Raw genomic sequence first — 25,454 nt, 5'->3', positions numbered from 1 at the left:
AGACAACTTCCTAGCCTTTGGGAGGGTAGGGATGACTGAATTTGATAGACCCCCTGCCCCCCAGCACCTGGGCTTTAACAGCGATGCTACCAAAGCCAGCGACTGAGAAGCAGGATGATGGACCAGTTTTTGGGTCCAGATGATCCAAAGAAAGATCTTGCCAAGAGTCTGAGTACCACGTTCTTTAGGGACAATTTAATACAATGAGGATCACCAGAACGCCCTACATCTCAATCTTGGGAGGCAGAAAGTCAAAGTAGGAGCAGTAGAGCGGGATAGGGCATACATCAGGTTGAATTAATTGATCCCTCTGGAGGACCTTGTACTTGGGCTACTAGATGCTGCTTTACCCATTAAGTATACATACAACAAAAGATTGACTTGTTGTTGGGTACACAATAGCCAAACCAAAAATCGGTAACATAATGTAGAACAGGCATGTCCAACCTGCGGCCCGGAACCGAAGACGATGCGGCCCAATGCCCCCCTGACAATTTTCTTTTTTTTTTGCTGGGGAGGAAGGAAGTCGAGTCCGGGACATGGCCACAGAGGCAGCCTCGAAGGGGATCATCCACTAGTTGTGTTAAATTAGTGCTGGGGGGCGCAGCAGCCATGGAAGGGTGCGGCAGCGTTTTATTACTTATATACCTTAACTATAGTATATATTTTATATGCGGCCCAAGAAAATTTCTCTCCACTCAATGTGGCCCAGAGAAGCCAAAAGGCTGGACACCCATGATGTAGAAGGTGTGTTACAGCACACCTTCTACATTATGTAACAGATTGCCAGAAAAACTCCAGGAACCAAGAAGGAAACCACTGCTGAGCAAGCACACGGAACCCATCTAAACTGATCATGCTGCTCTTGGAACTGATAAGGATATCACAGAGCCTCACTGCAGTAACAGAAGGGTGTGCGAGTCATGTGACCAACTGTGCTATGGCAACAAAGAATGAACAGCCATTAATGTTATTCAGGAGACAGTCTGGTTGGTCTGCTGATTGTAAAGCAGCACAGTGCTTAACTACTGCTAATGAGGCACCAATAGAACCATAAGAGCAGAAATATCTCCTTTGAACTCAGGTAAGGTGTGCGCCTGGGAGGTTAAAGCCATTATTTATACATGTAGCTTTAAGATGGCCCAACTAGTAGATTTCCCTATGAAATTCATCAGTACGTTTGATGACTTATTAATTATGATGTTCAAAAGTACTTTAAAATGTAGTTTGCTTTTAACATTGAATTTTGGAATGAATAATTTCCTAAACAAAAACTACACTCACTGTCAGAAATACATTCGTTCCAGAAAAAAAAATTTCATCCTGCTCCTTTGAATTTTCTTGCCACTGAACTACACAAAACACATCAGTTTGACCCCATTAAGGATTTTAAAATCGAATTAACCTTCCTGAAATAGAAGTTTTCAAAGGACATTTTTCTAGAGTATGGCCAGCTTTATTTATGTTAATGCTAAAAAGCCTAAAATGCAACCCCAATTAAAAAAAAAGGTTGGAATCGGGGCTGTACTTTCCTAGCTTGTTGCTGCCCTGTCCCAACCTTTTTTGAGACCGGCTGCTGCCATCAATTCCAAAATCCTTATTTTTTACTTAAAATGGTACATTTTCTAAGTTTAAATAATAGATGTGTTTTTTTTAATTTCTATTGTGAATAAAACATGGCTTTATGAGATTTGCAAATCATTGCATTCTGTTTTTATGTAGATTTTACATAGCGCCCCACTTTTTGGGAACTGGGATTGTAATTTAGTGCATGATGTCTTCAAATAAATCATTCCAGACTTCTCGGTCGGTCTCAGATTTGATCTATTATTAGTAAGAGGAAAAAAAACCTTCACAACAACATACTTCTGAGGACTCAATTTCTCCACGGCCTCTCTGATGGCATCACATACGATATCAACTTTTTTAGCTCTAGATGTCTGGGAAGATGGCGGGGATGAAGGCGTATGACTGGGATACATAGTCTTCGTCACATCTTCTTCTCTGAGAACAAAGTTATGTCATTAGCAAGAACAATGACCACAATGATTTGTTTTATTTTCCTAATCTTTAAAATGTCTTCTTATTTTTCAAAATGTCTTTGAGTAATGTGCAAGAGACCATTGCAACAGAGAGAAAAAAAAAACCTAAAGTATAACTACTAGCAAACCATTTTTTTTAGATTTGGATAGAGTAGAGAGGGTTTAGAACTTCTGGTATGTTTTTATCTCGGTCTGTGGGATATTGGAACTATTTGTCCTGAGAGAAAAAAAAAAGAAGAAATTCATACATTTTGGGCTGTTCCTAGAACGGTAAGAGGGGAAATCTTCCAGTGGGGACACAAGTTCTGGTGACTACCAAGGATTCCTTCACTTTTCCTCTCATTTCCTGTTTTGGCAATGGGAAAGGAAGTGAAGGGAAAACAGATGGCAAAAATAAATACATAAATAAACAAACAAAAAAAAAAAAAACTTGCCGTCGTTATTACCTTCCAAAATGGAAACAAAAGAATTATGCCTTTAATTGTACTTTATTCAGAGGATTTGGAAATAACTGGCCATTAACAGCATTTTCACAGTGCATGTGGTTTCCCTGCAAACTATGCTGTAAAAAAAAAAAAAATAGGGTGGGTGTATTTGTGTATGAGCGTGTACACATAAACTGGGTGAACACATATGTGAATTGGATGCAGGTTTCCCTGCATCCAATTCACATGATAGGAGAGTGTGACCGGCTCTCAATGGAGATGGTTCACACAACTCCAGGGAGGACGCGGTCCACATTTAACCGGTTGCCGACTGCGCACAGTATATTTACTGCGGCAATCAGCCCCGGCCAGGCAGAGTGACGTAGGTCTACGTCGCTAGCCTGTCACCGGGTTTTGAGCCAATAGCGGGCGAGCACGCGCCCGCTGAAGCGCGCGCCCGCCTCAGCTCGTTCACAGAGGAGTCCGGGCGTGTGACCGGCGGACCCGATGTCCGCCGGTCACACTACGATCGTCAGTAGAGCGGGAGAAAGGCGGGCGGCTTATGTAAACAAGCCGCCTGTCATTCTCCCCTGTGTAAAAATGGAGATCAGACGGTTCTAGTATGTAGAACCGTTGATCTCTGTTTTTACAATAGGAGACCTGTCCCATCACAGTTAGAAACGCGCCCCTAGGACACACTTAACCCCTCCCTCTCCAATACAGTTAACCCCTTCCCTGCCAGTGTCATTTTTACAGTAACAGTGCATATGTATAGCACTGATTACTGCAGTAATGTCACTGGTAACCCCAAAAGTGTCAAAAATGTCAGTCAAGGGTCCGATCTGTCCGCCGCAATGTCGCAGTACCGCAAAAAAAAAAAAAAAATTGCAGATCGCCGCCATTACTCGTTTAAAAAAAACACCAAAAATCTTTCCCTTTGTTAGTAAACGCGATAACTTTTGCGCAAACCAATCAAAATATACGCTTTTTGCGATTTTTTTTACCAAACATATGTAGCATAAAACAAATTGGCCGAAAATGTTAAAAAAGTTTGATTTTTACATTTTTTGGGGGGGAATTTCATATAAAAAAAAAAGTGAAAAATAGTTATTTTTGCAAAATTTATGCCATTTTTTTGTTTATAGCGCATGATCAAAAAATCACACAGGTGATCAAATACCACCAAAAGAAAGCTCTGTTTGTGGGGAAAAAAGACGTGAAATTCGTTTAGGTACAGCGTCGCACGACCGCGCAATTGTCCATTAAAGTCACGCAGTAAAAAAAAAAAAAAAAAACCCCTGGTCAGGAAGGGGGTAAAATCTTCCGGGGCTTAAGTGGTTAAAAAAGGTCCTGTGCATCTTTGGTTCAGATTCAGGTTCAAATTTGGGCAAAAATGTGGACCCGATTCACTCCTGAATCAGTGAACAGGGACGCACCAGACCCCATAATGTCAGCCGCGGCATATCTGAACTCAGCCTGAGATCTCATTCATGCTGGCACTCCTGTGTTTAGCTTTTCTAAATGAAGAAGTACTTATCTGGGAAATGTAAAACAACTTTAATGCTTTGTAGATCACATTTTCCTGCGCTTAGATGTTCATATTTTAAAGCAAGTTTAGCCAAGTTTACACGCGATAAGCTGCAACTGGAGTTTCCAGTCGGACCTTGGATGCACAGATTTCTTTTTTTTATCTAAATGCAATTAAACAGACAGCGCCAAAATGTAGATAAAACACTCAGCCTGAAGGGCACCATTTAAAAACCATTACGTGCATTTAGAAATGTCTGCAGGGTTTTCTTCATTGCTGTTAAAACTGCCATATAATAAAGCGGCAATTTCAGAAAGGAGACAGGTGAAGGAAATGAGATTTTTAGTTAAAGCGGTTGTAAACTCAATAAAAAAAAAAAAAAAATTAAAAAAAAACCTGCAAGACAAATGCATAATGAGCTAGTATGCAACGCATACTAGCCCATTATGTGTAACTTACCTGAAAACGAAGCCCCGACACGGACCCCCGGACATCGCTGCGGGCGCTGCCATGGTCCCTCGTCGTCTCTTCTGGGTTCGGTGGCTCCGGCACGCTGATTGGCCGGAAGAGATGGCTCCGGCACGATGATTGGCCGGAGCCGCGATGACGTCACTCCCGCGCATGCGCGCGGGAGTGATTTTTCCGGCAAGCTCCTTCACTTTATTGAAGGTCCCCCGGACCTTCAGAGCGCATGCGCCGCTCGCACGAGCGGCTGCATGCAGTGTAAATATCTCCTAAACCATGCCGGTTTAGGAGATATTATTTGTACCTACAGGTAAGCCTTATTATAGGCTTACCTGTAGGTAAAAGTGTCAAAAAGCGGGATACTACCGCTTTAAGCACCTGCCAGCAAATTTAGATAGTAAACATTAACTTGAACCTTTAATTACAAGCTGCTGGCTGCAGTAGCAGGTTTTGTTAAGCCAACTCCCGGCTTAAGAAGTGACGTGGCAACGCCTTTGCTGCCATTCACTTGTACAGAGCTGGCAGCGCGGTCCCCCCTCCCGCGGTTCCCGGGCTTTTACTGGGATTCCAGGAATACAATCGCCGGCTAGGGGAGGGAAAGTGATGCGAGACTGAGGCAAATTCATGCCTTGATCTCACATGTAAACAATAAAACTGGAAGCAACTTCAGTTTCAGATGCACCATTTCCTGGCCAGTACAGCCAGGGGACACATCTAACTAAGCCGATCTGTGCTTGGTTAGATGGTGTAAAGGGCAGGGGAGACATTGGGGTCTATTATACCCCTAATGTCTTCTTTAAGAGTATCTGTCACCTATTCAATGCCATCACATAAGGATTTATTAACCCCTTGTGATAGAAATCAAGTTAATAATATATATTCAAATTAAAAAACAAAATTGCCTTAACTCCTGTTGCCCCACACACATGCACAAACACAAACCCAGGGTGTGCACGCAGTTGCACTACATGTGTGACATATCCCCGTGAATGTCAGAGTGTGAAGAGTATTTCTAGCATAGGAGCACCTAGTTAACTCTAAACTGATGAGCTGTAAAGACGTTTATAGTGTCACCTATGGTGATGTTTGGGCACTGTAGTTTTTTGCAATATCACACACAATTTTGAGACACAGAATGTTTGGTATCTATTTAGCTCGATACAACCTCATCCTTTATATTGTAACTAAAAATTGGTTTATTTTTTTAATAAAATCATGAAATTAAAGCAAAGTAGCAAGGTAACATTTGTGATCTTAATTTTCCTTATTGAGGTGACACTACACAGGAAAACATTATGATAAAAGCAAAATTGAATATACTTACTTCAATTCAGTAAGAAACAAATTGATAGAATTTACAGAGTCAATTTGCTTAACAAATATATCCACGTTGTCCAGAAAAACCTGTAACACATTCGAACAAATGTTAAGTACTATCCTGCATTCTAAACAAGGAAATAAAGATAAAGTGTAGAAGAAAGTAATACCTTTGGATTGTGATCATATATTAAGTTTAAGTTGATTCTCAGTTTTCTCATACATTCAAAAGCATCTTTAAACTGCAAACTAAAAAAAATAAAATAAAATATATAATTTAATGACATCTAAAATCATATAGTTGGAGACACAAGACAAGTCCCTTGCATTAATGTTTTACTATGCAATATTTAATAGCTCATCCCTGTTAAACATGTTCAAGTAGCCTTAACTGACTGTTGGTTAATCCCAGAACTTAAAACATGGCAAGGTTTAGAATTCTCCCAAAATTCCATAAGATTCAAGCTCCTTGGATCTGCCTTTGAATTTACATATAAACCAAGCTGTTAAGTTGGGTCACAAAAAGTAAAAAAACGTACAGATTGCCATACTGACACAAGCGATGTTAGTGTGGTGATCTCTGCCGCTAAGTTATTATATTCTGACAGGGGCACTGCCGCCTGGTGATATATGTACACTGCAAGAATTTAACAAACTTTGTTGAAAATTCCTACCTTTTGGTATTCTAAAGAAATCACCTGTGTTTTTCTGTGTCCATTTGGTAAGTAAATCTAATAGGAGTGGTTTCATAATTATCAATCAGCTGCTGCACTTGCAGGTCTCTAATGAGAAAAAATTGCAGGCTCTCCATCCCTTTAGATGTGATTTCCCATTGGGAGTATATCTCACTAAAAATGACATTTTTGTTGCAGGGGATGCCCAAAATCTGACTTGTACCTTAGTGCAGACTTCTGGGAAAATCAGTAAGCCAATCACACAAGCAGGAAATTATGTTACTGGTGGGCGTTCTGTATATATTCTGTGTACAGAACAACTCCAGGTAGCCATAATGCTTTTTACAGAGAAAAACAGCTGCAGATTAAAAAGGAAAGGTCACTTAAAATAAAATTCAATTAAAATAGGACTTGTGCCACAATTGTATATGGTAATTTTTTTTTTTTTTTTTGCCAATTTTTTCCCACAAAAGTGGAGTTACCCTTTAAAATGAAAACCTAATACCTGCCATTCCAATAGGCATCTACCTATATCCCCTCTATAACATCATCTCAATAGCAGAAATAACAGTTGATTTAACACAAGAAAATTTCCCATTGTGAATACCTAGGATTTTTGTTCAGATGAAGGAATCTAGAACATGCTGATTAAAAGCAGCCACACATAGAACCTAAAACTTCACTTTTGCACATGTATCATTCATATGCATGAACAATTTAATAGCATTTTCTGACAGAAACAGTTGTATTTTTGTCTGAAATTATATTACATTGCATTTTAAAAACCCATTATGTAGCTTTGTAAAAGGTCATAACTACTTAGTAGTTGATAACTCACCTATCTAACCACTTCCGTATCTGTGCAAGGACAAGAGCTCTGTGGTGAATAGTTTCTAAATTTCCACGTGGCATCTGTTAGAGAAAATAATGACCATAGGACATAAAAGTGCCACTTAAATGAAAAACACACACAACCAATTCCAAATTAATACATTCTACAGGGTGAAAAGTTGTGGAAAAGTTAGGAGCGGTTTAATTTCTATCCACTGCAGAAAGTAGTTTGATTTGGTTGGAGTTGGTTGATCAAGTTCACAATGCATTTGCAGCATATAACAACCGTGGTAGGGATATACTGTATTCATTTAAAGCCTTACTCCCCATTTAGTAACATGTTACACCTGTATAAGGATCATGGGTTCAATGCTTTACAGGCTCCAGTGAAAAAAATAATAAAAACGCACATTTTGCAAATTTACGTGCATTTACTATTTTGTTTTTTCAAAGTGAACTTAGCCTTTAATTACATCTTCAGACTTGTTAAAATGAAGCCAGACATGCAAAGCCTAATGTGCTTGTTGTACCAGGATTGCTAGTTACCTATATTGCTGCTTGGGGGACAGTGCACATATACTAAGTAAAAAAAAATTCTGCGTAAATTAATATTTAAAAAGTGTATATAAACCTTTACCTTGTAAAACTACTTATTCAGTTTAAAATAGAAATTAAAGGCAAAAATTTTTGTATAGACATACAAACTCGATTAGGATTTACCAGTTCCAGGGAAAACGAACCACATCCACATCCCAATATGTATACAATAAACCATAAAAAGGGAAGGAGAAAACCTCTTGTATTGATACAAAAAAACAAATACCTTTTTTCACTTTTTTTTTTTTTTTATAAGTGATCACATTCTCCCTGTTCTCAGCTACATAAGAGCTGGGGGGAGGAGAAGCAGTAGCACACAGAGCTCTCCAGTGAATGGCTGTGCAGCAGCGGCGTGCCAGGACAAGCCTAATCATTGGAGGAAAGCAACCTGAGTTCCCAGCATAGCTAGAGAACTGACCACAGTGTGCTTTCCTGCTTTGTGTGGTCAGCTTTTTATAGAAAAGCAGAAGGACTGGCAGGAACACCAGGGATTTCACACAAAAGGAAGCTATACAAAGAGAACAGGATACTTTCTCATAAAAGTACAAGGTACAGCAGCAGCCACATATCAGAAATATGAAATCTTGGGGTAACAAACACAAAAATGGTATTTCAAATCTGCACAGCAACACATTTCATATAGAACAAACAAAGATGTCAACAACCTTAGCAACATTATATTAGGTCATCGGATGAAGAATATTTAGCAGTCATTAATAAATTAAGGATATAGACTTATCTTCTATTATCCCTAAAGTATAACTAAATGCAACCCTTTTTTTTTTTTTTACATTTTGGACAGAGTGGAGAGAGATTAGAATACCAGTTGGGTTTTTATTGCTTTCCGTTCCCCCATTAGTGAGATTCATCCTATATTTTTGTCATGTTTACCATTATCATCGAAAGTAAAAAAAATCCAAAATTTTGGTTTATACCGAAAACCACTTTTTCCTCTCACTTCCTGTTGTGGCTATGGGACAGGAAGTGAAAGGTAATCTGACAAATAGGACAAAAAAATCCTGACAGGGATTATAATCATCTAGAGACCTTTAACACTACCTGCAGCTCAGCATCTGAAAGCCCAGACAGAGCATGACATTGTACCCATGATCCGCTGATCGCAGGTGCAATGCTTTGCAGGTTCATGTGTAAAAAAAAAAAAAAATAAGAAATACACATTTTTTTTACCTGCAAAAACATGTGCATTTATTATTTTTTCTTAAAGCTGAACTTTACTAAAGACATTTGGAAGCTGTCTTTTCTGACCTCTTTTTGAAAATTCAAATTGCCTGGTTGTCTATGGCCTTGATACTTTGAGTCACTGACCCTGAACAGCGAGAATGAAGTCAGAACTACTTATCTGTACAGTTGTTCCAAATCTGTGCACTAGCAACTAACATTGTTCTAAGGTCACTAGTACCAGCATACACAATGCCCATGAGTAGGCAAATATTTAAGGCCTGACTATTAATGTGATGCCTATCCATACAAGGGAACAGTTAGAACACCTGTTTCGAATAGAAGATTTCCCCTTGTATCATTTTGGATCATTTAAAGATACACTTTAGGGAAAAAAAATAAAAAATGATATCACACTACATACACAGATACACCAAAATTGAATACTTCAACATTCTTTGACTAATCAAATATTTTAAACTACACTAGAAGTGCCAATAAAAGTCACTACTACATCAAATTATATATCACAATTTTTTGCAGGACTTCTTTTTTCAAAAGAAAATTCAGAATAACCTGTAAGATGACTTTGGTATCCTGTGGAACTACTGTAACAATTCGAGATCCTCTTTCCACTTTTCGAATGGTCTCATCATTTGAGCTGGATGTGTTGCACAGGGTTGCTTCCAGTTCTGTGCGATGAAATGGACATTACAAGGCATGTTTTATCCTTGCTGTAGGGCATCTTCAAAATACATTTATTGAATGCATCTGTACACTATTTCCTTATCTTAGAATTTGACCAAAAAAAGTAAAATCCTATATTTCATATTAAAATTTGTCACGACAAACACCCAGCCCGCCAGCACATTGCATCTTTTTCTGTGCCATCCACTTGAAACAGTGGGAGAACCTGCCATGTTGGACAATAACTTGAGGCCTTCTAGATTTACAAAGTTAATCACCACTGCTATACAGCCACTATCTCAAAAGAAAAACATTTAATAGTGAACTACAACAAAAGTAAAACTAATTTTCTGAACTTTGACCTTATAAAGCACACACAGCCTGGATCCTTATTGTACTTGCGTCAAGTTGATCTAGCAACAGGTACAATATTTTACGTTGTATGTATATATGTATATGTATATACTAAGTAATATGTATGTATGCATGTACACAGAGCTTTCCCTAGTGATACCATCATTTTCCTCTCTGGCCAGATGGTGCCATCTTTGTTTGGCATTGTCCAGGATCAGTACACTGGACTAAAATGTTGGCCTATAGATGACACAATTCTGTAAGGTCTGGTAATTGCACAACAGTCTTTGGGTGTTTTGTATACACATATTACATAAAGGTGTGTCTTGCTTCCCAAGCAATTTATCAGTGAGGGGAATGGTGGGTGAAGAAATGCTTCCTCCTGCATACATGAGACTGAAACCATTTTCCATAATTCTATCTCTCAGTCTGTGCAAAGACACTGGCCTACAGCTCACTAACCGCTTTCTGCGTTTTAATAATAAAAAAAGGTACAGCTTTATTTTTTATTTTTTTTGGGGGGGGGGGGGATTATGGTGTTACTGTAAATAATATTGGAAACAAAAAATCCACTAGGTATAAAAAAATCCACTGAGTTAAAAAAAAAAGTAGTTAGTCCAATAGCAGCATACACACTTTCATTTAATTAACACACTGACTTCTTTTAATATAATCATACACCAACTAGTCATATTTGTAGGGGGCTGGCTGGAGCAAATTTCCCCCCATGCTGGCTTAAATACAGGTGTAGATACCATTAAAGTGCTCTTAATTTCAAAGAGGAGAGAAAATCCCTCCATAGATTAATGTATATGTAATCTGAGGGTACGTATAGTGAGTATTTCTATGCAGAGACTACATGACCTGGGATGCCTGGGCTGTGAGTTTTGCAACAATAGTTTATTAATTCTGGGAAGAAATTGATACTTTTTTTTCTTTAAATAATAATGTAATTTGGTAGTGCTAACAAGTGCAATACTTATTTACATAAAGATTTCAATGATAAATCCTCCAAATACTATCCTATGATGGTTCCAGAAATCAGGGACCTTGGGATGGAAAATGAGTGGTTTATCAATACTCTTTTGAAAACAGCTGGTGTTATGGTGTTACCATAGCTATGCGGCAAGAATACATTGTAGGAGAGTTAAGCCCTGTACACACGGGTAGAATGTCGGCAGACATTTGCCGGTACAAAAAATTCCGGCAGTCATTCTTGCCCCGTACACACGGACAGAATGTCGGCAGACATTTGCCTCTGCAAAAAATACCGTCCATCATTAAGCCCTGTACACACGGGCAGAATGTCAGCAGACATTTATTTGCCAGTACAAAAAATACCGGCCATCATTAAGCCCTGTACAAACGGGCAGAATGTCAGCAGACATTTATTTGCCAGTACAAAAAATACCGGCCATCATTAAGCCCTGTACACACGGGCAGAATGTCAGCAGACATTTATTTGCCAGTACAAAAAATACCGGCCATCATTAAGCCCTGTACACACGGGCAGAATGTCAGCAGACATTTATTTGCCAGTACAAAAAATTCCGGCCATCATTCTGCCCGTGTGTATGTCGATCTGTCGGACATGCATGCTGGAAAAACAGCGAGTGTTCTGGCGGGGGGGGGGGGGGGCTGTCCCCGTGTCAGAACACAACAGCTCAGTGGGGGAGATCGCTGGAGTAACCTCACATGGTTAGTACAGCGGCTCCTCAATGGAGCCGTCAGTGTTTTTTCGTGCAACCCACAAACCCCAAAAAATGTAGTGTGTACCTAGGTTTAGGTGTCATAGGGTAACACTCAGTGTTCACATTCAAGAATCTGTGTAAAAACACTTTAACAAACTTAGCATCAAGGTATGGACTCAATACAGCTAGACAGAGCTTACCCCCACTATTCCAAAATACCCTAAAAACATCATAATAATCGCAAAATACGACTTAATGCCTATCTTCAATGCCTATCTTCCTTAACTGCCTTCTATGTGGTAGATAATTTTCATGAATTTTATAGGTGGTCTTTTGGTTAAAAAACATACATCAATGACTAACAAAGGAGAAACTGTACATTCATCAGAGTTGAAAACTTGCCTTTTAGCGATGTTTCTCTCAGGGATACACATCTACATGTGTGTGAGTGGGTAGTTAGAAGTAGGAAGTCATCATATATTGCAAAGGATGTGATATTGGTAGCTACCTGTCAGGATAAGGTAGAAATGTCTATTAGTCAGATATGAAACCAACCCGCTGCTACATGATTGTAGCTAAAAAGTAAAACAAACTTACCACCAAATTATCAATAAATAAACGTGACCTATCAGTTATACCCAAGACAACTTCCTGAAATGGAAACACAACAAAAAAAATATCTGGATTATAAATTCTACAAATATACATATGATTTATTGAAAGAAACATTATTATTACAACTTCATTGCATGGCTCATAATTAAACTTTATATGCTCAGGAAACTGCACCATAGAATTCTTTATTGATTGACTGCAGGGGCGCAGCTAGTGCAAACAAGATTGGCGATGACCTTGGCTGCTGTAGACCTGGAATGAAGGTAAGTACACATCTTGGGTGGAAGAAGGTGCGTTATTTTAGGTAAAGAGACAGAAAGAACTGCACGTTATGCTTAAGAAAATCAATGAACAAAAGTTTTGTTCATTGGATGTGGTCATAGAGGAAACTACTGTTCTTCAAAAAAAGTATTGCTGTCCACATAAGGGGAACAAAAAAATGTAAAATGTTTTGTGTACAGATGAAACAGCAGTTGCATTTTTTTGGGAAATCAAAATGGCATCAAGAAATTTTAATGCAAAGTATGAGGATACCCATCTGTTATATAATTTGCATTATAAATTTGGTCAAACAATATAAAAATGATAAACAGGGGTAAAACAAAAAATGTGTGGAGTAAACAGAAGAATGGATTCTAGAATAGTTCTGTCAGAGCCCTGACATCAGTCCTAAGAAAATCACATCGAAACCACTAAGTGGCTCTTATCAGAAACTACAGAAAGCATTTAGATTATGTTAATGTCATGTGACCTAAATTAATTACTAAACAAAATTTACATTCCATAACCTTGATCTAAGACATATTCATTTTTCCTATTCCCTATTAATTCCTATGGCTGGTTTGTACATATTGCAGGCATCCAAAAGAGTTTGGACCCATATATTTTCACAATTACCGTATATTCCGGCGTATAAGACGACCCCCCTACTTTTCAAGTTAAAACATAGGTTTTATGCTATACTCGCCGTATAAGACTACCTCCCTTCCAAAGCAAAGCAATGCAACACCATATACGCCGAGTATAAAAATCCCAAAAGGTAAATCCCAAAGTGTAATCTATGAAAGCGCTGTCTGTCTGTGCCCTATTCATAAAAGGGAACCGTAAATATATTCTCTTATAAATGTCCAAGGTATTGTAAGTATAAAAAGCCCAAAGGTAATCAAGTGTAATCTATGAAAGCGTTGGCTGTCTTTACCCTATTTATCTGCAAGGTACAGTAAGTACCATAAATGTATTCTGTTCTAAATCTCCAAGGTATTGTAAGTATAAAAATCCCAAAGGTAAGGTAATAAACTGTAATCTTTGAAAGCCCTGGCTGTCTGTGCCCTATTCATCTGCAAGGTACCGTAAATGTATGCTCTTCTAAATCTCCAAGGTATTGTAGGTAAGTATTATCGGTAGATGTATAATCTCTCAAGCCGCTGGCTGTGCGGGAATCCTGTACTGGTATACTGTATGTACCATAGCTTCGGCCACATACAGTGTACCGCGCTGAGCCACTCATGGTGAGCGATGTATTCTATTATTGAATGCAAAGCCTGCTCAGATTGGCAGAGTCAGAGAGAGTAACATCATCCCGCCTCTCTGACTCCGCCAATCCGAGCAGGCTTTGCTTTCAATAATAGAATACATCGCTCACCGTGATTGGCTCAGCGCGGTATACTATGTAGCCGAAGCTACGGTACAGTATACTGGTACAGGATTCCCGCACAGCCAGCACCTTGAGAAGATTATACATCTACCGGTAATACTTTTACTTACAATACAGTGGAGATTTATAACCGAATACATTTGCGGTACTTAAGGTACCTTGCTGATGAATAGGGCACAGACAGGCAGGGCTTTCATAGATTACACTTACTTAATTACCTTTTGGGATTTTTATACTCGGCGTATAAGACGACCCCCCCATATTTGGGGGATTTTTTTGAGGTTCAAAAGTTGTCTTATATACCGGAAAATACGGTATATGTTTTTTTATGCAGTATAGGTTACACAAATCAAGAGTTTTCATACCTCCCCATTAATAGTTGTCATTTCAGTTTGGATACAAGGCTGCTGAAACTTAACATCTCGACCAATATCATCTTTCCAAGGCTCAGGAACAGGTGTGGGTGATTCTGAAAGGAAAAAGCTGGTATTTTATGGAAAAAACAACACAGAGCAGAAGGTGCAGATAAGGATCAGTCTGTGACCTTTTGTTGATCGATTTTTGTTGTGTTTATGGAACCCAGAATGCAACCGTTCATTCTTAGAATGATTTTTGTTAAAAAGGTATGTTGAAACTGAACCTACATAAGACATTATGGGGGAATTTATCAAAACTAGAATCTGGGGCAGCTGTGCATGACATCCAATCAGCTTCCATCTCTAGCTTGTTCAGTTCAACTTTGAAAATAAATGATAGAAGCTGTTTAGGTGCCATACACAAGTGATCCAGATTATGGCTGCTCTGGTTTTCATAAAATCCCCTGTGTGTGTACAGTTTCAACTAACACTACCATTGGGAGCAAGGATATATATGTTTCGTAGCACAAAAATTAATACTGCACTCCAAACGTCATTTACTTCGGCTATTTACTCTTTAAAAATCATGTAGTGTTGCAGAGAACTAGCCTAAATACCTGAATCTAACTTGGCATGAACCTTTTGTAATCCACTGCAATACAAGATCAGAAAAGGGAGAGACAGTACTTTGAGTCAATCAGGACACTTTTACCTAAAGGCCAACTCTTTCTTTTACACTGTATTACATGTTACACCTGTATTTACAGTGTATCATGGTGCCAAGCAGACACCCCCCAACCACAGCAGACATACTTGTAGTTCTCAAGAACACAAAATGCGATGATCACTGCACTTTTAGTCCATTGACACTTTATTCAGCTCTCTAACTGAAAGCTCCAATAGACTTTGCATTTAGATAGAAAAGTAGATCCACAAGCAAGGTTTTTCAATGTGTTACAGTGCATCCGGAAAGTATTCACAGCGATTCACTTTTCTCACATTTTACGTTACAGCCTTATTCCAAAATGGATTACGTTATTTTACTCAAAACTCTACAAACAATACCCCATAATGACAAAGTGAAAGAAGTTTGTTTGAAATCTTTACAAATTTATTAAAAATAAAAAATTCCATGTACATTAGTATTCACAGCCTTTGCCATGACACTCAAAAATTAGCTCAGGTGCATCCTGTTTCCACTGATCATCCTTGATATGTTTCTACAACCTGATTGGATAGGATTTGGATAGGCACACACCTGTCTATATAAGGTCTCACAGTTAAAGTGATTGTTATTAAAAAACAAAACAAAAAAAAAAAAAAAAAACGAGACTTTACAAACGCGTTATACTTACCACCTCTGTGCAGTGGTTTTGCACAGAGCAGCCGCGATCCTCCTCTTCTTGGGTCCCTCTCTTCACTGCTCCTAGCCCCTCCCCCCATTGAGTGCTCCCACAGCAAGCAGCTTGCTATGGAGGGCCCGCGCAGAGCTGCAGCTCCATGTGTCCATTCAGACACAGAGCTGCCATTCAGCCCCGCCCCCTCTCTCTCCTGATTGGCTAACTGACTTTGATTGACAGCCACGGGAGCCAAAGGCACCACTGCTGCGTCTCAGCCAATCAGGAAAGAGTGTGGATGGCCGAAGGACTCATGGACATCGCTGGAGAGAGAGGGGGCTCAGGTAAGTATTATGGGGTGCTGGGGCGACTGCTACACGCAGATGGCTTTTTATCCTACTGCATAAAATGCTATAAGATGAAAAAACCTTCTGCCTTTACAACTCCTTTAACAGTGCATGTCAGAGTACAAACCAAGCCATGAAGTCCAAGGAATTGTCTGTAGACATCCAAGACAGGATTGTATCGAGGTACAGATCTGGGGAAGGGTACAGAAAAATTTCTGTAGCACAGTGGCCTCCATCATCTGTAAATGGAAGAAGTTTGAAACCACCAGGACTCTTCCTAGAGTGGGCCCTCTGGCAAAACTGAGCGATCGGGGGAGAAGGGCCTCGGTCAGGGAGGTGATCAAGAACCCGATGGTCACTGACAGAGATCCAGCATTTCTCTGTAGAGAGAGGAGAACGTTCCAGAAGAACAACCATCTCTGCAGCACTCTACCAATCAGGTCTGTATGGTAGAGTGGCCAGGCACATGATAGCCCACCTGGAGTTTGTCAAAAGGCACCTGAAGGACTCTCAGACCATGAGAAAACAAAATTCTCTGGTCTGATAAAACATAGATTGAATTATTTGGCCTGGACTCCTCACCTGGCCAATACCATCCCTACAGTGAAGCATGGTGGTGGAAGCATCATGCTGTGGGGATGTTTTTCACTCAGGATTGAGGGAAATATGAATGCAGCAATGTACAGAGACATCCTTGATAAAAAAACCTGCTCCAGAGTGCTCTGGGCCTCAAACTGGGGTGAAGGTTCATCTTCCAACAGGACAACGACCCTAAGCACACAGCCAAGATAACAAAGGAGTGGCTACGGGACAACTCTGTGAATGTCCTTGAGTGGCCCAGCAAGAGCCCAGATTTAAACTCAATTGAACATCTCATCTAGCATCATACTCAAAAAGACGAGGCTTCAATTGGTGGCAAAGGTACTTCAACAAAGTTTTGAGCAAAGACTTTGAATACTTGTGTGCATGTGATTTTTTTTTGTTTTTTATTTTTAACAAACTTGCAAAGATTTCAAACAAACGTCTTTCATGTTGTCATTATGGGCTATGGTTTGTAGAGTTTTGAGGAAAAAAATGAATTTATTCCATATTGGAATAAGGCTGTAACATAACAAAATGTGGAAAATGTGATGCACTGAATACTTTCCTGATGCACTGTATCTTTAACCACTTTAAGCCCGGAAGGATTTGCCTCCTTCCTGACCAGGTCCTGGCGATTCGGCACTGCGTTACATATTTTTAGAAAAAAACAAAAACCGCAATAAGCGTATTTTGATTGATTTGCGCAAAAGTTATCGCGTCAACTAACTACGAGAAAAAACTTCTGAAATGACCATAGAGACATGTGATCCTATATAGATGATCACATGGGCTCTATGATCATTTCAGGGAGAAGAACGGTCAGCTGCGATTACAATCTTCTCTCTTAGCGGGGAATGATCGCGGGTGTCAGACGGCAATTGGAGCCGCCTGCCCCGTGCATCGGCTTTTGCGCTGACGAGTGGGGGCGGGAGCGCGCTGACGGTTGGGGGGGGCGCGCCGCTGGCGGCGTGTGCTCGCCCCCTAGCCTCCCACCATGTACGGTGATTCGCCTGGGAGCAGCTGCCTGCTGCAGTACATCTGCGGTAGGTGGTCGTAAAGAGGTTAAAAATATAGTAGTGTGAGGACATATACATTATATGTTATCACACTAAAATAATATTTTTAAAGATAACAGACTTGAAAAACCTTGCTTGTGGATATACTTTTCTAACTAAATGCAAATCTAATGGAGCCTCAGTTTACAAAAACCTAGAACACAAAAATGATGCTGATGGTTTGTCTTGTGCTTTATGTTCTTATTACAGCCATTCAACAAGGACACTAACTGAACTAACAGCACCAACTCAGTTTGTAACAAAATCAGTATGAATATATAACTTCAAGAAGCATTCCTGCATAAATAAATGTTTATCTGTGACTCAGATGCAAAATTCATACCTAGTAACTAAAAACTTAAAAACCCCCATTTAAAATGTAAATATACTCACCCCAGCAGTACTTCCAGACTTGGCCATCTGCAGTTTGGAAAGTACATGTCTTTGTTTGTGCACTATAGCACATAGTGATAACACGCCCATTAACTATCCCACCTTGCCTATATGGAGAAATATAATAATGACTTTTTTTAGCACAGCTACCAAAATATTATTTTAAGAGATAAAGCACATCCAACTGTGAAACATGCATATAATCCAAAGCACTCCTATATCAAAGCAAATTTCTCCTTAGGAAATAATGGAAACTCAGATGATTCATTCAACAACCATTTATTCATAAATCCTTCAGTTTATAGTCCATATAAAAATATTATAGCAATGTCATAGGTTGTGTAACCATAAAATGTCCTTCCACAAATAGCACCGTCACAAGGGGATTAGAAGCAAAATCCAGCAGGAGCTACAGAGTATAAAAGAGAAGAGAGGTGCCTCCAAGTGTAGCAATATGGTTACATTTAATGAAGGTTCAACATTTAGCAACTCAAATGGCTGATGATTAAAAGTATGCAGACATCCAGGGTAAAGCTGTCCACATAGACCATCCTCTGCACCGCCGGCTCTCACCGATGTCAGTCGTCAATCGTGATCGGGAAGATTACCCTGCAGTAAAGTGATCTGAAAGGGAAGCTTAAAGCATTAGTGTAGCACAGCGTGGAAGGGATGATGTTGATGGCGGTGCGGAGGACGGTCTATGTGGACAGCTTTACCCAGGATGCCTGCATCCTTAGATGTGCCTCTTTTAATAATCAACCATGCGAGTTGCTAAATGTTGTACCTTCATTAAATGTAACCATATTGCTACACTTAGAGGCGCCTCTCTTCTCTGTTATACTCAGTTGTGACATGGCGCTACTTGTATATAAAGACAATCGCTCGTTTATCAAGTCAAAATTTATAAAAAAATGTTTTGCTTGACTTGCAAAACGCTCTCAAACCAAGGTTTTATTGCATATGAAAAAAAATAAAAGGTGATCTTACAGGCTTCAGTAAAAATGTTAAGATTATTACTGGTTACCTTATTTCTGCACTTATGCCTGGTTCTGACAGAACACATTCAATGGAAATTTTACATTATGTGGGCGATGGTACAGCTATCAAACTCAAACAGCTGATGCATGTCACTGGAATACTTGATGAAAGTAATGACAATCATGCCTTCCAACGTAGCTAAACAAAGCCACTCTAGTTACATTTGCAGACTTCTAGACTTTCAATTAGCAATGTAGCTCAAAAGCACTAAAAAAAATGTTGATAAATGCTTAACTGACAGGGAATGTCAGTGATCAGCCAGGTAAGTATATAGATTTTTTTTCATATACAGGTCTTCTAAGGTCCTTCACTGAAAAAAATCCTGTTATTTACAGAGCTCCACAGCTCAAGCTAAAATGTAACCACAAAACTTGACAAGTCAGAGAAGTGGTCCACCTTATCTTGTGCCAAGTATGGACTGCTCCCTATTGGTGTGTTTCAATGAAGGGCACTCTGAAAGTGAACTGCTTCTTCTGTGTTCACTTTTTAGGAAAACCAAAATTCTATATAAATGAGGTGGTCATGGTGTGTGTTACATGTGTTTATTATATAAATCTAAATGAAATACACCCAAAACTATTATAGTTTTCTTAAAGAACATTTTACACAAACTCCAGGGACCTAATAAAGTCTTGATAGTCTGCCTTTGCTAAATACTGAAAATCGAAATAAATAGGCCCTAAATATCTCAAATGCAACATTACAAATGTTTTCAGTAAACATGTTTCAGCGACATTAGTGCCATAAGTGGTTGTAAACCCTTACATATACCCAGTGAAGTGACTGGCCTCAGTGATACACACAGTCTAAACAAATCTGCCTATATAACTTGTACCTGTTCATCTGCAGTTCTCTTCTCTACAGCTGTTCAAGGTCCAGAATTTATAAAGCTTGCCTGAGCTGTCAGAAAATGGGGCAGAGAACTGAAATTACACTCTGCAGAGCTCAGTGAGGAGAGCTCTGAGAGCTGATTGAAGGGAAGGTAAACACCCCCACACAGCACACAGGAACAGAGATAAGACTGTCAATCACAAGCTGTATGCTGGAGATCCCACCCTGTCACCTTTTTTCTTCTTGGTGTCAGGAGAACTTGTCAGAAGTAATTCATGCTGATGGCAGAAGAACAAAGCAGCAGACAGGGATCTAAATTGAGACAAGTACACACTATAGAAGGATTAGCTTTGTTTATATTTCAGAGGGTTACAACCACTTTAAACCTTTTTGTCTGATGTGATAATATGTGTTCGGTAAGGCAGCCCATTAATTAATTAAACAAAAACAAGTACATTCAGTGTTTTTTTTTTTCTGATGCAGCACACCACAATACACGGTAGCAGTGGGTTCAGCTGCATGCACTTTGGAACTGCGTTACCTTAGTGCATTGGGGTACCATTCAAATTAAAGTGGTAAAATTCAGGCATGAAAAATGAACAAAGCATATCCCTTTATTGTTTGTACTTGTTTCAATAAAAAGCACTTCCGTTAGCATAAATAACTTCTAATATGTTTTCCCGAAAATAAGCCCGGGTCTTGTATTAAGACACAGTGGGGCTTACTTTCGGGGTAGGTCTCATCTCCCTCCCTGCCTGTCAGGATGCCCCTGTGCGATCCTAGTTTTGTGTTTGTAAAATGCTAGAATCCACTTTATAATGTCCAGTGTGTTTTTGTAATCGAATAGTGTGAAATACCTTCAGTACTGCACCGCTCAGCTAATCTCCCACTCTGCTCTCCTCTCCTTTTCTTCTCATAGCTGTCAATAGGGGATCTCAGCCCCTCCCCTCAGAGCAGGTCACAGAAGCTCTGAGCATTATATTAGAATAGTGTGAAATACCTTCGGTACATCGCCGCTCAGCGCCAAGCTGATTTCCCGCTGCTCTTCCCTCTCTTCTCTCCCGCTGACAGCTGGGGGTCACGGAAGCGTTGAGCGGCGCTGTAACAAATTTATTTAACACTATTATAATATAATGCTCGGCGCTTCTGTGACCCGCTCTGAGCACTGCAGAGGGGAGGGGCTGAGAATCCCCCACTGACAGCTATGAGAAGAGGAAAAGAGCAGAGCGGGGAATCAGCTGAGTGGCGCTGTACCGAAGGAATTTCACACTATTATAATACAATGCTCGGCGCTTCTGTGATCCGCTCTGAACACTGCAGAGGGGAGGGACTGAGAATCCCCCACTGACAGCTATGAGAAGAGGAAAAGAGCAGAGCGGGGAATCAGCTGAGCGGCGCTGTACCATAGGAATTTCACACTATTGTAATACAATGCTCGGCGCTTCTGAAACCCGCTCTGAACACTGCAGAGGGGAGGGGCTGAGATCCACCACTGACAACTATAAGAAGAGGAAAAGAGCAGAGCGGGGAATCAGCTGTGGGCCGAGCGGCGCTGTAATGAAGGTATTTCACACTATTACATTACAGAAACACATACTGGACATTATATAAAACAGTAAAAAAGTGGATTCTAGGATTTTACAAACACTAAACTAGGACTTATATTCGGGGTAGAGCTTATATTGCAGCCCTCCCCGAAAATAACAGTAGGTCTTATTTTCAGGGTAGGTCTCATTTTCGGGGAAACATGGTAACAATATTTCCTAAACCAAGAAAAAAAGAAAAAGGCGACAGGGAAGGGAGCTGCAGGTGATTGACAGCCTCAGGGGTGTGTGTGTGTGTGTGTGTGTGTGTGTATGGGGGGGGGGGGGGGGTTATAGCTCTTCCCTCCAATGAGCTCTGCAAGGTGTAATTTCAGCTATCCCCCCTGATGCACTTCGAATGGATGTAGAGAATAGAAGACTGCAGATACACAGCTACAACGTATGTAGGATTTGTTTAATCTCTTTGTATCACCTGAGTCCAGTCACTTCACTAGGTACATATATAGGTTTACAAAGGGAAATGCTTTACCACAACTCTTAAAAATAGAAAAATGTAAACAGCCCCTGTAAATAGACTACAGGGCTTGCATACATTATTTACTGCCGTTTGAAAAGATAATTGGCTACTTTTCCACCAAAGGGTTTTGCCTCTACTGTTTGTAATTTCAAGGTCAACAATATTTAATCAGCTATGTATCATGACAAAGAAAAGGGCTGAACTGTCGTCATTGTTTATAAGTACCCATTCCCAAACTAGAAGAATTGTAGCCAAACCTTCCAAGTAAAAAAAAAAAAAAAACAAGACAGCAAAAAGAAAGCCATACCGGGGATGAATTGTTTGTCCATTCTCCGATGGTACAGTAATGTGGTAAATTGTTGATTGAGAGGAAGTCTGCCCTTGGCTGATAAGCAAGAAAGTGTCATCCTGCACCCACGTCAGATGGTGAAAAAACAGAGGCTGCATGTTTTCTGCTGGAACATGTAACCTGTACACAATAACATTATTATTATTTCAGGTACTTATATAGCGCTGTCAATTTACGCAGCGCTTTTACATATACATTGTACATTCACATCAGTCCCTGCCCTCAAGGAGCTTACAATCGAAGGTCCCCAACTCACATACATACACAGTAGGGCCATTTTTTTTTATACAGGATCCAATTAACCTACCAGCATGTCTTTGGAGTTCTGTTAAAATCAGTTTTATGACTAATAACCCTGCTATACTTTTCATTATTGTACCCTTACTCAACTTATCTTACATGCCAAATTTCTTACAGTTGACAACATTTAAAAGGAATTGTACAGGGGTACAAACATTAGAAATTTGACAAGACATCTAACCTTTCTCTGCTAGCAATAGATTAGGTAAAAATGCAATATTAGGGAAAAGTGGGCACCCTCTGAAGCTTGTACATTTAATCCTCTGAAAATTGGTTGCTTTGCTATGCAAACACTGACTTTAGGAAGCCAAGTTGAAGGCAGGCCTGGTCAGGTTAGGTAAGCTCTTATAAAGTCACTACTAGCATTTCAGAGTGTCGCCAGTTTCAGGCATACAGTTGTATTTACAACTGTATGAGCAATTCTGTTTTGTTATTCATGCATTTCATTAATGCTGCAGATTGACCTAAAGCCAACCATTGATGGATCAAAATTCAGCTAGTTCAGCAGGAATTGGACACATTTTGATACATCAATGGATGGGCTGGTGGATGAACTTTAGTCCAACAAGCCAGTCCGTTTTATTCGTACGATTATTGTTATCAGCTATAGTCGGGAGCAGTAATCATTGTATTCTTACGGCAGGGAAACTTTCCACTGTCAAGTGTACAATAGTGCAGCGAGAGAGATTTCTCTATCAACATTGACTGTCCTGATAGGGGAATTGATCGATTTTCTTTCCTTCAACCCGTGGTTGAAGGAAAGAAAATGCATACTGTATGGCCAGCTTTAGTTTATGAATGTAAATGGTAACCTAAAAGAAATGGACATTACAATATTTATATATTCTCACAAGGCGCAAACTTTGAAACAAGCCTTCATTGACCTCTGTAGCTGCAGCCACTGTGGAGCAATTACTACTCATGTTAACAATATGTGAAGATTTGAATGCCCATAGCCTGCCCAAGTTCTGCATTATTTGTAACTGCCCCCAATCCAAACTTTTAAAGGGTGCCAAGCTTTAGTTGTGCATGCTGAATGCTCATTTTAGTAGGTATGCTGCATTCACTTTGGTATTCTGAAAATGATTCTAAACTCTGTTTATATATATATATATATATATATATATATATATATATATATATATATATATATATATATATATATATATATATATATATATATATATATATATATATATATATATATATACATAGCGTTATTAAGAAAATATTGCACATCTTCCTGTATAAATAGTTGTGTGTTTTAAGAGATCATTATCCTATATACCCTGCGTCATGTGTATAATGCTTCTATACAAGCATTTGTTTTTTGGTTCAGTGATCAATGTAGATATATTGACTGTGCCATAAGCCAGGCTACAGTTCACAATACAATTTACAATATGAGTACCAGACGATTAAATCATGTCATACAGTATCTCCCAGTCTACAGTTTCTTCCCACTAACTGGATTTGGCCCTGAAACACCACAGTGAATAAAATGAGGACACTGGAAAAACCCAGCATCAATGTAAGATATTATATGTCATAATTTTTCTGTTTCAATCATTTTTTATTAGGGTTACCAAATGAAAAAAAAAAAAAGTTAACAGTATTACGTAACAATAGCAAAGGGTTACAAGTAACCCCAAAAGAGGCAAGTACAGTATATGTGAGAGTGCTCTCAGAGGAATGTTAACACACAATATGCCATTATAGCAAAAATTGTTATCACAAATAACTAAGTGATATCCATACATCGCACTTTGATAAATCTCCATCAAGGGTCCCTCGAACAGAAAGGTAAAGGAGAAATTGACTGACATGAAATATTTACTGTTTGTCACCATTTTTGAAAGAAATTTGGGATATTGTCTGTCTGAGATTCTGTTTTAATTATGTGGGTCAGAGACCAATCCACATATCCTATTTTTGTAAACTACTAATTTCCTTATCCCCCATATATTGGAGATGAACTTCAACATGTTTGAAGTCCAGCCTGGGTGGCAACTGTGGACCTCTTCATAGATACAGTGGAAGACTGAACATAGCCACTCAGGGACACAAAGGGAAAAAAAAAGCATGAAAGGAAGAATTCAGCCACAACATCCAAAGGACCTGTCAACTAAAATATATTTTTTTGTCTAGGTAAGCTTTACCAAGGGTTTTTTTTTATGTTCTTGTCACCTAGGGGAGGGAAGCTTAATTTCATCAAGTATGACAGATTCTTGTCAAGGAAAGTATAAAAATAGACAATTTGGGGTTGATTTACAAAAACTAGAGAGTGCAATTCTGGTGCAGCTGTGCATGGTAGTCAATCAGCTTTTAAATTCAGCTCGTTCAATTAAGCTTTGAAAAAAAAAAAAAACCTGAAAGGCAATTTTAGTTAATCTACCCCTTTCAGGCTTCCTCGAGTTTGCTTGAGAAACCACTGTTTTATGCTTCAGGTCAGCTCCCGGGAAGTGACAAGGACATTTCCTGTAAGCTTTATGGCAAGATCAACAGATATTTTTTCCACTTGCTAAACATGTTCTTATCTTGAAAAATGAAAACTAATGCAGTCACAATATCTAAGGACTGTCAGCTGCAATGTATTATGTTTCTGTACATAGGTTTAGCTATCCTGTACTAGTCAAGACTCCAATCATGAGGCCAAATAGACCAGAGAGAAACTTGTAGTGGTTTATGCCCCAAAATATGTACCCCATCACGTGGCAGAAACATGGTCACAAAAAGGTTATTGACT

General features: G+C 39.3%; 1 protein-coding gene across 1 annotated transcript in view; it reads right to left on the bottom strand.

Annotated features, from left to right (window-relative positions):
- Nucleotides 1-25,454, bottom strand: part of ELP1 (elongator acetyltransferase complex subunit 1) — a 153,617-nt gene that overhangs the window by 74,183 nt on the left and 53,980 nt on the right. The window contains exons 14-23 of the mRNA XM_082243694.1: nt 22,367-22,528; nt 18,130-18,236; nt 14,425-14,528; nt 12,388-12,441; nt 12,193-12,298; nt 9,635-9,750; nt 7,290-7,363; nt 5,948-6,026; nt 5,785-5,864; nt 1,867-2,004 (exon numbers count right to left, since the gene is read on the bottom strand). Of these exons, the coding sequence (XP_082099820.1) occupies nt 1,867-2,004; nt 5,785-5,864; nt 5,948-6,026; nt 7,290-7,363; nt 9,635-9,750; nt 12,193-12,298; nt 12,388-12,441; nt 14,425-14,528; nt 18,130-18,236; nt 22,367-22,528 (1,020 nt within the window). The remainder of the gene's footprint in view (nt 1-1,866; nt 2,005-5,784; nt 5,865-5,947; nt 6,027-7,289; nt 7,364-9,634; nt 9,751-12,192; nt 12,299-12,387; nt 12,442-14,424; nt 14,529-18,129; nt 18,237-22,366; nt 22,529-25,454) is intronic.

The sequence above is a fragment of the Pelophylax lessonae genome (assembly GCF_965119305.1).
Source record: "Pelophylax lessonae genome assembly, chromosome: 1".
Classification (NCBI taxonomy): Eukaryota; Metazoa; Chordata; class Amphibia; order Anura; family Ranidae; genus Pelophylax; species Pelophylax lessonae.
Note: the sequence above shows the minus strand (reverse complement) of the source record. Positions and strands in the feature narration are given on the sequence as shown.